This window comes from Podarcis muralis, chromosome 7 (assembly GCF_964188315.1).
Source record: "Podarcis muralis chromosome 7, rPodMur119.hap1.1, whole genome shotgun sequence".
NCBI classification, from domain to species: Eukaryota; Metazoa; Chordata; class Lepidosauria; order Squamata; family Lacertidae; genus Podarcis; species Podarcis muralis.
Genome location: NC_135661.1, coordinates 58,511,569 through 58,528,192, shown reverse-complemented (window position 1 = coordinate 58,528,192; position 16,624 = coordinate 58,511,569). Strand labels below are relative to the sequence as shown.

At 45.2% G+C, this 16,624-nt stretch overlaps 1 protein-coding gene across 3 annotated transcripts; it reads right to left on the bottom strand.

Moving 5' to 3' along the window:
- Positions 1-1,741: 1,741 nt before the first annotated feature.
- ZBTB8B (zinc finger and BTB domain containing 8B) lies at positions 1,742-16,409 on the bottom strand. 3 transcript variants are annotated; one of them, XM_028739150.2, is made up of 5 exons: positions 16,159-16,342; positions 10,784-11,760; positions 8,779-8,957; positions 7,097-7,418; positions 1,742-3,147 (listed from the first exon to the last, which is right to left on the bottom strand). In XM_028739150.2, the coding sequence occupies exons 2-4, from the start codon at positions 11,727-11,729 to the stop codon at positions 7,110-7,112; spliced, it is 1,434 nt and encodes a 477-aa protein (XP_028594983.2). In that variant the 5' UTR covers positions 11,730-11,760; positions 16,159-16,342; the 3' UTR covers positions 1,742-3,147; positions 7,097-7,109. The 3 variants fall into 3 exon arrangements, with proteins under 3 accessions (XP_028594983.2, XP_028594982.2, XP_077787976.1); XM_028739149.2 differs by having other exon boundaries at positions 1,742-7,418; positions 16,278-16,409; XM_077931850.1 differs by having other exon boundaries at positions 1,742-7,418; positions 16,159-16,341.
- Between the last annotated feature and the right edge of the window lie 215 nt (positions 16,410-16,624).

The following is a 16,624-nucleotide window of genomic DNA, read 5'->3' as shown; positions in this document are numbered from 1 at the left end:
CTTTCTCGCCCTCAAAGCTGGAAAGTGAGGGCTTAGCTGGAGAATAGGTAAGCCCCGAGGCGGAGCTGGGCCAAGACACGGTGTGCTGCGTGGATTTGGCTGGAAACCCAGCGAGCCATCCGGGGCTGCTGAACAAGAAACACTTGGTCTCTGTGTACTGGGACTCTTGAATGGTTAAACGCCTTTGGTTAACGAATAAACTCTACCGACCTCCTGCCCTTTCACGGTGCTCTTGAATCTGTCCCCTCACTTAGCTGGAAGGGTAGAGGCAGTTCCTCCTGGATCAAGGGAAATGGTTTGGGGACCTAAAACCGACAAACCTCCCAGCAGGAAAAATAATTGGGCATGCAAATGACTTTGAAAATTGCAACACTTTTTTTTAAAAAAGGGAACGCTTTTAGGATTATTCATATCCACCACCTTTTGATCCATTTTGAGCTCAAGATGGGCTTTGAAACAGCCACCAAGAGCTGACAGCATGTTTCTATGAAGGGATTTCCCCTAGGAAAAAATAAATCCAGAAAAAGGGCTTGCACTGGTGACTGCATGGTCCCCCCCCCCCTTTGGGTGAGTGTCCCACTGGTTTCTATTTATGGGTCAGGACAGCAGCTCATTAGCAGTGCATCTGCTTTGCATGCAGGTCTTTGATTCCATCTCCAGCACCTCCTGCGAAGTCACTACCAGACAATACTGAGCTAGATGGATCAACGGTTTGACATGGTATAAGGCAGCTTCTCATGACAATCTCTCTAATTCAAGTTCTAGTTGTCCATAAAAGAAGCTGGTTTCCTTTCCTCCCCATTAGAAAAGACCACACATCGCCCAGACTCACTAAAGACCTATTCAACCAATTCACTGAGACTGGATGAGCATCACAGTGCATATGACAGTTCATATCCAGAAGGGCATCCCTATTGGTTGTGTGCATAAGAAAGGCTGCTTCAACCAGCAGATCCCCTTTATGTATGCGGTTGGGGTTCTTGCATTTACAGTCTGCCAAGGGTAGGGCTGCCATACGGCCAGAACTTCCCGGTCATAGCTGGTATTTGGCCCTTGTAAACAGCGTCCAGGCGGAAATTGCTTTTTTAAAAAATGTCTGGGAAAATCTGGATGCATGGCAGATCTGAAGGGTAGATTTTGGTGGCGGGGAGAGGGGGGAAGTCAAACAACTTGTGTCCGGATTTTCACTTTTTGAAATATGGCTACCCTAGATGGTATAATTTATACACTTATATCCAAGCAACTCAAGCTAGCATATGAGACTTGCCCATTTTAGCCTACCTTGATGAGGCTAAGAGTTAGTGGTTGGGCTGACTGGCAATTTGAACCCTGGTCTCCCCGTTCCCAGGAAGGTTTGTCTGGCACCTTCATTATACATCTTTAGGTGTCATATGAATAATTTCCTCTTTGGCCTTTGGCTGATTAATATTCTACAGCCTTTAAAATGTATTTGTGGAAGGGGGGTTATTGTTTAGTTTAGTTCTTGTATAATCAATTTATTTTGTACTTTTATCTTGAGAACTGCCCTGAGATCTTCGGGTGAAGGGAGGTATATAATTTTAATAATAATAATAATAATAATTCCTAGTCTGATACTCCAACCACAGGAGCACCAGGCAAATGCTCTGTTCCAAGTCTACATCTGAAGTGGGTGGGTTGGAAAACCACCCTACTATTTGTGCACCCCAAACTACCTTCTTACACAGCTGAGTACCTTACATACAAATAGAAGGCGGCACCGTTATTTCAATGTTATTTTGATATTTATTTTTTCACATTTTCAGCTATAAAAGTACTGGACTACAGTTATATAAACATGTATAGTACATAAACAGTTTAAACATACAAGACTTGATAATGCACCACTGCAGAAACAAAATTACAAAAGCACTTCATATTTGTTTCTCCCGCCTCCCCGGGAAGAAAAAGACAAAATAAAAATAGCTGCTATAGTGGTGGTCTCTGCAGATTCTCAACTTTGGTTTATTTCTGATCTACCCTGACACAAGTCAAACATCAGAAAGGAGACACCAGAAATTAGGCAGGCAGTGATGGCACTTCAGTACTACTTTCCCTTTAGGGACCCACAGATAAACACACAGTTCTGATTAGTCTCTTGAGCCCTGGTATGTTAAGAAAGCAATCGGATCAGGTCGTTTCCCTGCATACCACCAAGACCACTTTAATTCTTACACCTTTGGCCCCCTTACTATTTATTATTTATATAGCCACTTATATGCCAAAATGGCTTCTGAGTCGTTTATAATTTACAGGTCAAATGGGCCATATTCCAGTCCAAAGCTCCACAGGCACATAGAACTCAAGTTTGGGGAATATGAGTCACTCCATTCCCTGTAATATCAGTTGCAGCTCCGTGCAGGCAGTGGAAATGTGAACACAGAGCTGTGCTGACTGCGTTAAACAGAAGACCCCCTCCCAGCTCTTGGTGCACACACACATCAGAACTACATGTGCAAAAAACACCTGCTGCCAATGAAGCGCATATGACTTAAGTTATGTGCAAGCTCTTACCTGACCAACTAAGAATGTGGCATCTTTCTTTGAGATGTTCAGGGAAACTTTTTTAAAGAGCTTTGTACTTGAGCCGTAATCATGGCATTAGTCACTCCCTAGCCTTATCTCTCCCTACCCTTGCTCTGTTCTGTGTAGGATTTTGAAAGCTCGTTGGGAGCACAGAGCAGCTTTTACAAATATTTTCCTTACGAAGCTATATAAAGTAACCTGTAAACTGATGGTGTACTTCTTCCCACAGGACACAGTTAAAACTATAGGAATAGTCACAGGCATGGATGGTTTTAAAAGAGGATTAGACAAACTCATGCAGCCATGAATGGCTGTGTACCACCTTCCAGGACAGTTTGCCTCTGAATACCAATTGCTGGAAATCACAAGTGGGAAGAGTTGCTCTTGCGCTTGGCTCCTCTCTGTGGGATTTCCACAGGCATCTGGTTGACTGCTGAGAGAACAGGATGCTGGATGGACTTTTGGCCTGATCCAGCAGGGCTCTTCCATGTTGCTGTGTCAGTACATCCACTTACAGCAAATCCAAACTGTGATATGACTGCACTTTCAGAAATTCACACACAATCCATTGTTGCATTGGTCCAATTGATTTCAATAGGATGCCTGCAGAACAGAATCAAGTTAACACAGATGACAGGAAGAGTCATATCATATGCAGAATGTGAGAACATTGAGCTGTCTGCTTGAAATTCAGCCAAGATCTTTTCTGTTTACTTAAAGTAATTTGTTTTTTGCTTCCATTTAGCTTGCAGTCCTTGATTAAAACTTCATAAATTAAAGGAATTATTTCCCTAAAGAGTCATAATTTCTAATATATGTTTATATTCTTAGATTGGTCCTAATCTCAACTTTCATTTGTAAAAAAAAAAAGTTTAAAAAGGGCTATGGCTATAAAGTTACCATTCACTGTTAACAAAATCAAGCATATGAATTTCTGAAAGGCAGACACCATAAATGCTTAAAAAGCAACTTCCACTGAAATCAATGGGATTTAATTCCAAGTACAGTATGAACATTTAGGACAGGAGTAAGATTGCAAGATGAAGAGGTTTACCTAGCAGTACAATGTGCCATTAATATACCAACTGCATATTTATGTAGGGGGGGGGGGGACTAGGGAAATTACACTTGGGGGGGGAGGAAACTCCCTCTGCAAAATTAGTTATGGCAAGCTCAGGTGGCTTTTTATTTCTTCTTTAAGCACCATGAAATTGTCTCTTAGAACTGCAGTATCTCTTTTGCTTGCACACTTTTAATGGAGGGTTCCAAGGACACGTCATGGAAGTGAGCTAGAATCACAGCATGTACTACACTTACAAAACACCTGCCACAGATGAGCAAGTCAAGTGCATCATTTTCAATTAAACACAAGATGACACATGGGATCCACTTGGAAACAATTAGAAATCTTATTTTGGCAGTCTCCTAACAGGAATGAGATTGGAATCTGTTCCACTCCAACTCCCATAACACAAAAATGTCAACAGATTCATTCTTTACTCACAAGGTACACAAGAAAACCTCTAAGAATCAAAAGAAGCAGCCTAAAAGGAATCCACATCTCTCAAATCTAGAAGGGTGGTCCATTTCCTCCTAGTTCTGCTTATGCACCTCCAGGACGCACTGTGTGAAAAGCCACTCATATCAGTTTTAGCATACAAGCCATTACAAATCTTGGGCATCACAAGTCTTCAGTGGTTTCTAAAGAACTCAAAACAAAGTGATAAGCTGTCCGAATGAGGACAGAAAGGAGCAAGTATCCCAAATGTTCTGAGCTAATGGGTTAAGAATAGCCTTCACCAACCTGAGGCTCTCCAAATGTTGCAATACAGCTAGCCTCTGCCAACACACTGTGCTGTACGTGCTGAGTTGTAGTTCAACATCTGGAGGACACCAGGTTGGCAAAGCCTGAGTTAGGAGCACAAATTGTGTCCCTAACCTGCATTCAATGAGCAACTCTGTTCATTAGAGGTTCAAGAGCACCTTCAACTGCTTTGTAAACTCCAGGCTCCCTTGTGCTCAGCTTTGGGGAAAGCCATTGCTAACATTCAGGGCTGAACCTTTCAAATTGTTTCTCAAGACCAATTTCTTGAAAGATCAGACTACATCCCCCCCCCTCACTGTGTTTTCCAATAACTATGCAAATCTCACCTATTCAGAAAGACACCTTACAAAAGTGGTCTTCAGAGCCTTGGTTCTTTTAAGGAAAAAGGGAGCCTATTGTAAATATCTTTTTTTCTTTTTTCTTTTGCTATACAGTTACAACTTTTTTTTAAAAAAAGAAAGATTATTGCTTCTTTCCTTGCCTTGTTTCATCCTGCACAATCTCATGATGATATAAAAATGCTACATTTATGACATCATAACCCCTTCTACAGTAGTGTTTTATGAATGCACAAGAAAATTTACACCTTCATTTCAAGAAGAAGCAGGTGGGAGAAACCTGCATGTTAAAAGTTAATATAATCCATCAAGCATCACAAATTAGACAGAATGCTGTTTGCAGGACAGTCCGTATCAGAGCTGCCCAACACAGAACAGGAACACCAGCCTCATTAAGGCAGACCTGTAAGACTGGTGGCCAACCTGAGTGTGCCATTGTCATTCAGGTAAGCAGGTTTAGGTATAATCCCAAATCTTTCAAATGACCAAGATGGCTAGGAACTGCCATGTACAGTTATGCACCTTGATTTTAACTGGATAGTTTTGGTATCTTCATTATCTTATGTCTACAGACATTTCACAGTTTTCCAGCCAGTTTAATAGCCTAGAGAAATTCAGCACTAGAAAAGTAAAACAAGTAACCTCACATCCTTCAAGAAGCCCAATTCCTGCCATTCAACAGGAAAAGGGTGGAGCCCAAGCTGAAAATTTTAACAAGGAATAGTACTCAAGACCAATTCATGAGACAGTACAAATGTAGAAACCACGATGATCAACAAATACGACCAACTGACTGTACAAGTAGCAGGAACATATACGGGGGGGCGGGGGGTTTGTAGGACAGCCAGAGCACAGGGGCTACGTCAGAGAAGTCGTATAAGCAGAAGAGCGGCCAGCTACCTTGCTTATTCACATTTTTTACAATAATTGCATGAGTATAGTTATTTGAGAAGGGGGCAACTCATGCCATCTCCATCTACAATGACCAGAACTCTGGTGTTCTTGTAGCCTTGAGTAGTTTGTTGCTTAAATGAGGGGGAGGAAACTGAGGTTCTTGCAATTCCAACAAGCATCTTTATGGCCAGCTCTCAGGCATTTCATGAGATCCTCTTCAGGATTTTATATTTATCCCTCTCACATTTCCCCTCATTGTGAGGGACTTCCTGCTGCTGCCATGTCTGCTCTCCTGGTGCTTAAGAGATATAAGCAGGTGCGATTTTGCAAATCCATTAAAGGCACGCAGGCATGCTGGTTTTGTTTTGGTTTTTTCTTAAGGGAAAAAAATGGGCCTGCACAATGAGAAGAACATCTTCAGTAATTACCTACTTAAATAAATGTTTAACAGATGGACCTGTCTCCAGACAGATTGGTAACAAAAATACTCTAATTCATAGGAAGGTATGTCCACCCAGCCCATTATTTTCTATGCTGATTTGTGACAGCAGCAGCAGTTCCTCTCCAGAATGGGGCCTCAGGCAGTGACTTTGTTTCCTACTGCCTGCTGCTACCTGATCCTTCTAGCTGGTGATGTTGCCAGGATCCTACCTGGGGCTTTCTGTACCACTGAGTTTGGTCCCACTTCAAAACTCATCAAAAGTATGAGGCTAGTAGTAGATATATGGCCTAACCCTGAAAGGCCTTTCCCGGTTCAAGCACTACGAAAACGGTCAGTGCCTGGTTGAATGGCTCAGACCCTCAAGAAGGTTGCCATAGAAATCTGCATACTGTTTATCTGCTGCCTGACTAGATACCTTCCTCGCAGGTTTCTTGAGGATGAACAGAAGTGTCAGTATTTACTTTTTATAAACGTATAGTAAAAAATAAAATACTGTATAAAAAGAGCCATTTCTAGATTTATGTATACACAACTGTTCATTCTTGGATATGCTTTAATGGTGGTGGACTTTTAGCCTTGTTTGCATTGATTAAGTCCTCATCTACATTTCTAAGGTAGAATTAAAAGTCCAGGAAAGAGAGCAGCAGCTCGGAATTAAGTTTGAAACCCAGATCCTGAGAGGAGAGAGAGAGAGAGGGAGAGGCAAAAACTGGGTGGGGTGGGGGAAGAGGCAAGATCACAGGAACATGGAAGATTACTGGCCATAAAGGGACAAAGCCTGGCCTCATATCCAAACGATGGAAGAAGGTCTGCAAGGAACATAGCCTCTGCTCAGCCTGGACACACAATTCCTTTCAAAGGTATAGCGCACAGCACTAACAAGTTAAAAAGACATTTCAGAATTTTAAAAGTCCAGTTGTTCCTACCTGTTCTAGGAAATGGAATTTATTCATATAAAAAACCCCCACAAACTTCACAACTTGGGATAAATATGCAGTTTTCCGGCTGTCAAGATGACAAATCAAATAAGAAAAAGAATTTACATCTCCCCACCCTCTTTTTGCTGCTACATAAGTGCTTCTCGATGGAGATCCTGCTTGTCGTCAGGATCAGGGTCAGCATCATCATCTTCAGGGGGGTCGTTTTCATCACCAGATTCCACATAGATGGGCCAGTCGTTGTCTGGGTCGCTCTTTTCTTGGCCTTCAGACGAAGGTTCCATCAGACTGAGGTTAATGGGCATCGAATCCTCGTGCGTAGTCGTAACACAAGTGCAGCTGTCGCACAATCCAAAGCGGCGCAAGCCTTGGGACAGGCTGCTTGTAAACGTTCTCCTGCAGCCCTTGCAGATGATTGGCTTGTTTGACCGATGGACCTGGAGCATCATGACACAAAGCAGGAAGGGTCAGTGGCTGGCACAAGCATGACAGGTTGAACTGGATCTGGCCTTCTGGCCAGGCTCTGCACTCCCCACAGATCAATTTTGACAGGTCAGCAGCCCCAACCACCTATCAAGGTTCAGAAGGGATCCATTTAACTGCTGATCAGGGCAAAAGTCCATTTCCAGGGGCGGTCTGAATCCAAACCCCACCTGCAAATGGGACAAAGTGGACGTCAAAATGGTTGCCACATACAATGCCAGGTGTGGAGCAGGTGGCTATCAGTTTGGAGAAAATCGTCTCCTGGACAAAAGTCAGCGCCATGCCAGGCCCAATTATACTGGGGGTTGGGGGCAGAGGTTCCCTACAAGTGGTTTGAACTCTGCTTTTTAAAATTTATTTTTTATTAAAGATTTCTTGGTTTACAAAGTTATGTGCAATGTCTCTATTTTCAAGTTACATTTTCTACAGATCAGTTTCATTTGTTGAGACATTAGTGTTACATTAGGATGAAAAGGGGGACAGAGGTGGAGGGGGCCATGGTGAGTGGGGGTGGAGTTGGGTGACGATGTTTCTATTTTACTTAATGCATGTGTGAGGTTTTGTGCCAGCATTGCTTATGCGGGTTCTCTTTACTATTCGCTTGTGTTTGTTTGGTGGTGAGAGAGGTTGGGATTGGCCTAGGGTGTGGCTGTTTTTTGTGACTGGCTGTGGTGAACTTTGTTTTCATGTGTGAGTGGGGTGGGCGGGTGTTTTTGAATCAAGTTAGCCATATTGATTCGTATGCTGTTGGTGGATTCTTGTCACTGTCTTGTTGGGCTGCGTATGTGATAAAGGGGAGCCATACCGGGGTGAAGGCGTCTTCTTCTATTTGTCCCCGTGTCAGTTTCAGTTTATTGATTAGTTTTTCTAATAGGGCTGTTTCCCATACTATTTGGTACCATTGGTCCATGCTTACTCCTGACAGGTCTCTCCAGTGTCTGGCTATGATGATTCTGGCTGCTCTTTATGATGTAGTGGGCATTATTATCTTGGAAGATGTTTAGTAGGGCCAATTCTGGGGTGACTTCTAATACTTGCTTAGTTATTTTGCATATTTCTCGTATGGCTCTTGTCCAGAATAGTTGGGTTTTGGAACATTCCCACCACATGTGGAGGTATGTGCCTGTGGAGGTGCATCCTCTCCAGCATTTTGGTGAGGTTCCTGGGCGTATTAGCACTAGTTGAAGTCTGCTTTTTAAAATCAACGGGTGTTAAGGATTCTGCTGTCAGAGTCCTGGGAGTGACAGCAGCACCAGCCACGCCACAATTTAGTTTCCTCTTTAACTCGCCTCTTGTTGCACATCTCTGACTTACACTCAGAGCATGACTCCGGAGGTGCTCCTGCCGTGTGAAACGCTTGCCGCATATCTCGCATGGGTAGGGCCTCTCGCCCGTGTGTGAACGGATGTGCCGCTTCAGGATCCCTTTCTGTTTGGCCGTGTATGGGCAGAATGGGCACTTGTGCAGCTTGATCGGCACGACCAGCACATCACCTTTGGAAACAGAAGCATTTCAGAGGTGTCAACTCGCTGTTCTTGAAGAGGGGTCAGAATTTAAAATGCTGGTAACTGAAGAAAAGCACATTTTTTATGGTTTAGAATATATGAGGGAGAAAGAGGAGGTTACACACATGCCACACAACACTACTGCTACAGCTGACCCAGCATCAGGGTGTGGTGGGAATTCACTTAGTGCAGCCTTCCTCCAACCTGGTGCCTTCAGATGTTTTGGACTACAACTCCCATCAACCCCAGCCAAGGGAGTTGTAGTCCAAAACAGCTGGAGGGCGCTGGGTCAAGAAGAACCTAAGGAAATGTAATCTCCCAGCAAAAGAATTGCTTTCTTTGGGGGAAATGCATCCAAATTCCACACAGAAACATAGCAACTCTTGTCCTGGAAAAATGCACACATAAAAATCTGCAAATAGAAAACAAAAATATCAGGAGGAAAGATTCTGGTCCTGCTTGTTACCTGTTATGCTAGCTTTCTACTTGCATCAAGTTGCTTTCATACTTCACACACCCTCACCCACACGCCTGAAGCAAGGCAGTATAGTCGGCCATTTCATTCTGGCAGAAATTAAGGCCAAACTTCCCTTACAAGGCTGATACCTGGACTACCCCTGCAGGTTGCACTACTTCAGGCTGCAGGTGGTAAAACATTTCTAAATGCAACTCCCTATAAGTATAAAACTAGCACAAAGTGATAGCTAGCAGGCCTGGAATCTTTCTTCCCGATGTTCTGACTGTTTACTCGCAGGGAGATTCTTATTGCTCCACTGTCTGCATAGGTCAAGCCCGAGTCAACAAACATTTCTTTTTCATGGTTTTTTACTAGCCTGCCCAGCCTCAACATACTACTGCAAACCATTTTTCTGCATATCAACAGCAAAAAATAAATGCTACAAAATTTGCTTTTTATTCATAAGGATGTTTGTGCCTGTTCACCCAAGGCTTGATATTTCAAGCTTGTTATAAACACTGCTTATTTCTACCAAAAGTCTGCAGTCCAGCAATTTCCTGCTGCAATTAATTCTATGGGACTTACTTTGGAGTAAACTCGAATAGGATTACTCTATTAACCTTCCAGGAGAGAAATCTTCAAACTGAAAGAAAAAAGGTATTTTACGACCTGAAGCTAGGACATTGGGGAGGGGGGCAGCAGGCTATATATGCCCTCCAACCATGAAGTGATGCCACGTAATTTGGCTTTGAATTACTGTTTAGTGTACCATCTAAAATTATTCTCCATCTTTGCTAACAAAAAGACCACAATGGAATTCTTAACCTGCTTACAAAAGACCCCTGCATTCCATTTGGTGCTGGAGACAGACCCAGGGAACTGTTTGAGGCTTTTAAAATATAGATAAAGGGACAAATAGTAATTGCTTCTTTTTTCCCCAACAGTCCTCAGTACCACCTGAAATCTGTTTTACACCAAGCAAAGTCTCAGCTAATTCAGTCTGGTTAACAGACTTCTGCTCTCGAGTTTAAGACTGTTACATGCTGCAGATTTGTAGGCTTGTATATTGTACCCTCCTCCTTTACTCTCCTGCAGCCCCTTGCCCACCCCACCCCTTTTTGCCCAATATCCAGCCCATTCTGAAAAACTTGCTTGTGATTTTGTAACATTCTGGTTGGCCCTAATGAAAGTGAACTCTTGGTACTGTGCACTGCCAAGGCAATGTTACAAGTCATCAAAACAGGATGTATGTTTATTCTTTGCTCCCCCTTGCAGGTATAACTTTCTACAGTTTCATCCAGAAAGCTATCCACTGCAACAGAAGAATCTCATCCAGCCTCATGGGATCTGATCTCACCTGCATCCTCTCCATACCAGTCATTGTGAATGTCCACCACGGAACTCATGGGCACTCCTGCATCCTCTGGCCTACCCTCAAACCCGCGGACAAAATGATGGACCACATCGTCCTTCCTCTGGGCTGCACTGTTGCGCAGCAGAGCTTCTAGAAACTGCTTCATGTGATAGTTGTTGCATGCCAGGTCCATGGCCTGGCCACTATGGAGCCCCTCCTCTATCTGCTCAATCGTCAGCGGTGTTGGGTACTGCTGCAGTCGCTCGCCAACTTCCACTTCCACTTCGTCTGCATCAAACTCTACTTTGGGTTCTACCACTTTGGGCAGTGAAGAATTTGTGTCATCTGGAGAGTCACTGCTTACAGGGTCCCGGACTACAAGCTGAATGGGGTGGCAGCTGCAACATTCCCCGCAGGGAGGGTCTCGCTGGCAATCTGGAACCCTCTCTTTCTCCTGCAGAGATGAAACTGACGCTGAGCACTGGCTCTTTGCCCCATACGACGTGCCCTCTCGAGCAGAACTAGAGCTCCCACTGTCAGCCTGATAAAAGGCAGCTTCTCTCTCTATTTTCCTGCAGATGTCCAGTGACGACCTGATGTATGTCTTGCAGAAGTTGACAACATCAGTCATCTGCAGGTAACTGGCTGCAGACATAACTTCAATCACGTTTTCCCCACAAAGATCCAACTTCCCTGAATAAAGGAAGTCCAGGATAATTGAGAAGGCCTCTGATGTAACAATGTCCAGGGAAGCAGTGCTGTGTCGGCCACTGTCTTGGATGTAGTGGATCAGCAAAGCTCTGAAGTAACCACTGTTGGCAAACAGAATGTTTTTGTGGGCTTTGAAAATCCTCCCCTCCACAATGATGCTACAGTCACAAAAGAAGTCCCTCTTCCGCTGCTCATTGAGCTCTCCCAAGAGTTTGGTGTAGTAAGATTGCATCTCCATTGCTCCTACAGCAAAGAACTACCTCTTGACTCTGAAAGAAAATGCAGGAACAGAACATCAGCACAGAAATGCCTTTCCTTTCGTGCACAGTCCCTCCCCATAGTAGTGTATCTCCCCACCCCATCCAGAACAGCTGATGCATATGCTGGCAAGAAACCTTTAAAAACCCAGTAATCTGAATACTCCATCTACATTGACCTATACTGAACACATCACCTCAACCAGAAGCTGAGCACACTAGGGCGCTTTCAGACTACTGCTATTTTCAGATGAGATTCAATCAAATATTGGCAAATTCAGGAAGTGCATTTGAAGTTGCTCTGGAGCTCTTGCACAACAAACCCACTTTGAACTTTTTGTGTTAAGTGGTGAGGAAATCGTGTGAGATAACATTTGCTTGATGCAACATCGTCTAATCTCCCCACAGACTAATCAGCATGAGATTGTCTGAAAATGGCTTGATTTAGGAGAATTGTATCCATTCAGGGGTTTGTCAGCATGCATTGCCAATTCACACATTATGCTAAAAGTGGCTTTCAATGATCTATTGATGTATGGAACTGCCCAATTACAAGTTGGACAACTGGTTCATCTCTAGCTCACTACTGTCTGGTCCAAAAGATGCTCTCCACAGTTGCAGGCAGAAAAATGCATTTCCCAGTCTGGCTATCAACTCCTTCACCATTTAACATATTTTAGGAGCCCTTAAAAGGGTAAAGGTAAAGGGACCCCTGGCCATTAGGTCTAGTCGTGGCCGACTCTGGGGTTGCGAGGCTCATCTCGCTTTATTGGCCAAGGGAGCCGGCGTCCAGCTTCCGGGTCATGTGGCCAGCATGACTAAGCCGCTTCTGGCGAAGCAGAGCAGCACACAGAAACGCTGTTTACCTTCCCACCGGAGCGGTACCTATTTATCTACTTGCACTTTGACATGCTTTCGAACTGCTAGGTTGGCAGGAGCAGGGACTGAGCAACGGGAGCTCACCCCATCGCGGGGATTCGAACCGCTGACCTTCTGATCAGCAAGTCCTAGGCTCTGTCGTTTAACCCACAGCGCCTGCCACAAAAGGCAGATAGGCCTGAATCTGAACATCAAATTCATCAGGGGTGTTAAGCAGCCAGCTGGTGTACCAGGATTATAGGACTTATTTGTCCATATATGAGTTCTTAAAATGCACAAGTGGAATGGAGAAGTAGAGAGAAAAACCTGTGCTTTTTAATGGGATATCTAATCACTGTGCCTGAAGGAGCAGAGAAAGTGGGAACAGGAATGCAGCTTCTCTCGCTACATTCCTCTTGCGAGAGTCCAAAACTATGCAAGGTCACCCTTCTACAGAGAGGGCATTAGGACCCAAGCAGACTCTTCTTCCTCCTCAACCATGTGGCTTGTGTAGCATAACCCTCCAGGGGAAGCCAGTCAGTCCTAGGAACAAAGAATTTTCAGCACAGCCAGCAAGGAAAACACACACCAAAAACTGGAGCATCCGGGAGATCACTCAGCCTTTTCACCCCTGAAATACTTGCATGCTTTTGTCAGTTCTGAGCTACCACATCTCCTTCAGTACCCCTCACCTCCGCTTCTCCAGTCTAACTCTCCTTAATAATCTTCTCCAGAAATCTCACTTTCCACATTTTTTTTGCCATAACTATTCCAAACCTATTTTCCTTCACAAATTGGCTGCAGACAGAAGAAAACAGTCCTCACTACAGAGGTTAAGAATAAATGGCAGGGGGGAAAATCACAATTATTGTGTTACTGACACAATGGTAGCCTTTCTTTGCTATTACTAGAATAAAAATGAGAGAAACACAGTTGGGATGAGGCACCCATTTTGCAGGCAAGAGAATCAAGGCATGCAACTATAAATTCCTTTTGAGACTATAGATGAGTTTCATCCCTAAAACCACCACATTAGTGTTGCTGCAGTCAGTACACTGGTGCCTTGGTTGTCAAACGGCTTGGCTCCCAAACAAATCGGCTCCCAAACACCAGAAACCTGGAAGTAAGTGTTCTGGTTTGCGAACATTTTTTGGAAGCCAAACATCCAATGTGGCTTCTGATTGAGTGCAGGAAGCTCCTGCAGCCAATCAGAAGCCGCACCTTGGTTTTCGAACAGTTCCAGGTGTCCAATAGACCCCCAGAATGGATTAAGTTCGACAACCAAGGTACCACTGTACAGGGGTCTATGGGATATTAGGGGTGGGGCAATACTTCAGCTTGGGGACACATCATGCTTTTCTAGGGTGATTTGTCCACCTTTAGTCCCTACCCTGAACTCAGCTCTCAGATATAGCTCCTAGAAACTGTCAGCATGTGACAACAGCCACTACCTGGGAACAGCTTCCACTGGCCAGCTAAACCAGGTGATGGTAGCTGATGGGCCTCAAACCCTCCCTGAGTTAGGGACTTCCCTGCATGTGAAGACAGGCTCTGGAGGATTGAGCAAACAAATCCAATACTGGGTCCAACAGTCAAGAAGGTGGTTTCTGCATAAGCTGTAGAGGGAAGCCAGGGACAGATGGGAGAAGGAAATTCTGATCCTAAGCCTCCACTGCCTTGCAGGATATTTTTGGGAGAAGGATTAAACCCTACACAAATCCAGAGATCTGTCCCTAAGTTGGATGGCACCTTATATGCCTCCTTCTGGCAAGTCCTGCAACCAGGCTGGTGCCAATTGTTTTCCTCTGGACATCAGTTATGCTCAGAGGTGGAGGGCTTATTGTTGTCTGGGCTTCCCAGGTCCTCCATACACATTACCCAGGCTTGCGCCCCAGGGAGGTCATTTAAGTGCTGCAAACACAGTGGTTTGACTTCACTCCTGGAGGAGCACTCCTTTGTCCCTTGAGACAAATGGATGCCAACAAAGTCAGTACATAGAATAAGATCTCATTTTCTTCTAAATTTGAGAGCATGCAAGTATAAGCGGGGACTGCAACATGTGTTGGCAAGAAGGTAGCCTTGACAATCCAGGGGACCAAACTTATCACACTATCCCAGGCATAGGCAAACTTGGCCCTCCAGATGTTTTGAGCCTACAATTCCCATCATCCCTGACCACGGGTCCTGTTAGCTAGGGATGGTGGGAGTTGTAGTCCCAAAACATCTGGAGGGCCAAGTTTGCCTATGCCTACACTATCCTCTGTCCCACCCTCACTGTGTGCAAACAGTGAGGGGATGGAATGGGACCCTTTTACGAAAAATGCCAATACAGCCACAGACCAAACCAAAATGATGAATACAGAACACACTTTTGGAAATGCAAGGACTTAAAAGAAGTAAAATAAAGAGCCCCAAAGCATGTACAGTGGTACCTCGGGTTACATACGCTTCAGGTTACAGACTCCGCTAACCCAGAAATAGTACCTCAGGTTAAGAACTTTGCTTCAGGATAAGAACAGAAATCGTGCTCTGGCAGCGCGGCGGCAGCAGGAGGCCCCATTAACTAAAGTGGTCTTCAGGTTAAGAACAGTTTCAGGTTAAGAACGGACCTCCGGAACGAATTAAGTACTTAACCTGAGGTACCACCGTACAGAGTGCATTCCCCTTACCATCAAGGTACCCACAAGCTGCCCACACATATTTGTTCCTAGAAATTTAGCACTGGAGAATTCCCTTCATAGGCAACACAAGATCACAGCTCTGTAAAGCTCAGGGACACCAAGTCCAGCACTTTGAGGCTGGATCTTTCAACCTGCAAAATAAGTGCCATCCAGCTCCCACTTCAAATGTCTCAAATTGGTCCAGTGCCACTAAGCAATAGGGACAGTGCCTCTGAGCTTGTACAGATTGCCCTTCCCTACTGAGCACCCAGAATCTGCCTTCAGTGGGAAATTCCAGGTCACCGCACACATGCTTGCCACAGAGACTCAGCCCCAGCGGGTCTCCTTTTAAGCAGGCAAGTCCCAAAGACACACACGAAAGCACCCTCTTCAGCGTCATTCAAGACTCAGCCCTGGCAACTGTTTTCGATATAAGATCTCAACCTTGGAGCATAGGACGTAAGAGCAGCCAGGGTACCGGGTGCTTCCACTACCTCTCTCCCAGAACTACAAGGACAAGGAGGAAAGGTGCAATTCTCATACAAAGCTGGCTCCAACGTCTTTCTAGCACTGCCAACTTTCCCCACCCCTTTTTTGCTCCGTTACCCCAGCAAACAGCACCTTTGCCTGGAGACACACAGACGCTCACAGGTGACAAAAAGGTTTCTCTCTCTGTTATTACAGCCTTCACCTCCTACTGATTTCTACAGAAGATGAAATATCACAGGTACAGGAGAAGCTGAGGATAGGCTTCTTGGGCCAATACTCCCCCCCCCCCACATTAAGCCTGTAATGGGGGGGGAATGGGAGGGGGGAGAAGAGGCGGGTACCACCCAGGTCCAGCAGTCTCCGGAGAAGGAGAAGGGCAGTGGCCCTTTCTGGCAGCGCCCACCTATGCTCACGCACGGCTAGCCAGGAAAGGCTTCCTCCTCTTCCCCCTCAATGCAAAGGCGGAGCAGCGACACCAAAAACCGCAGTAGCAGCCGCTTCCATTCTCCCTGTGCTGCTCACCTTCTAGCCGGTCCCTTGCCTTGCACGGCTCTACCTAGCCTGACACACACACATACATAGACACACGCTTCGCAGGAGCCGCCCAAACTCCCCGAGCATCGCCAGCCGCCAATCGCAGCTTCAGCCGCGAGCGAAAGAAGGCGGAGCTAGCACAGCAAGTTCAGCTGCGCCTGTGCGGCGGTTTCATCGCCCCCTACCCTTCTCCTCCCACAGAGCATGCCCCGTGCCTATGGCCTGATGGGGATTGTAGTTCCCTCATCTTGAGGCGCTGTGATAAAGCGGGCGCGGGGTGGGTTAGGTGTCAATGGTGTAGCAGGAACCCCCCCCACCCCAATCATTCTGCTTGT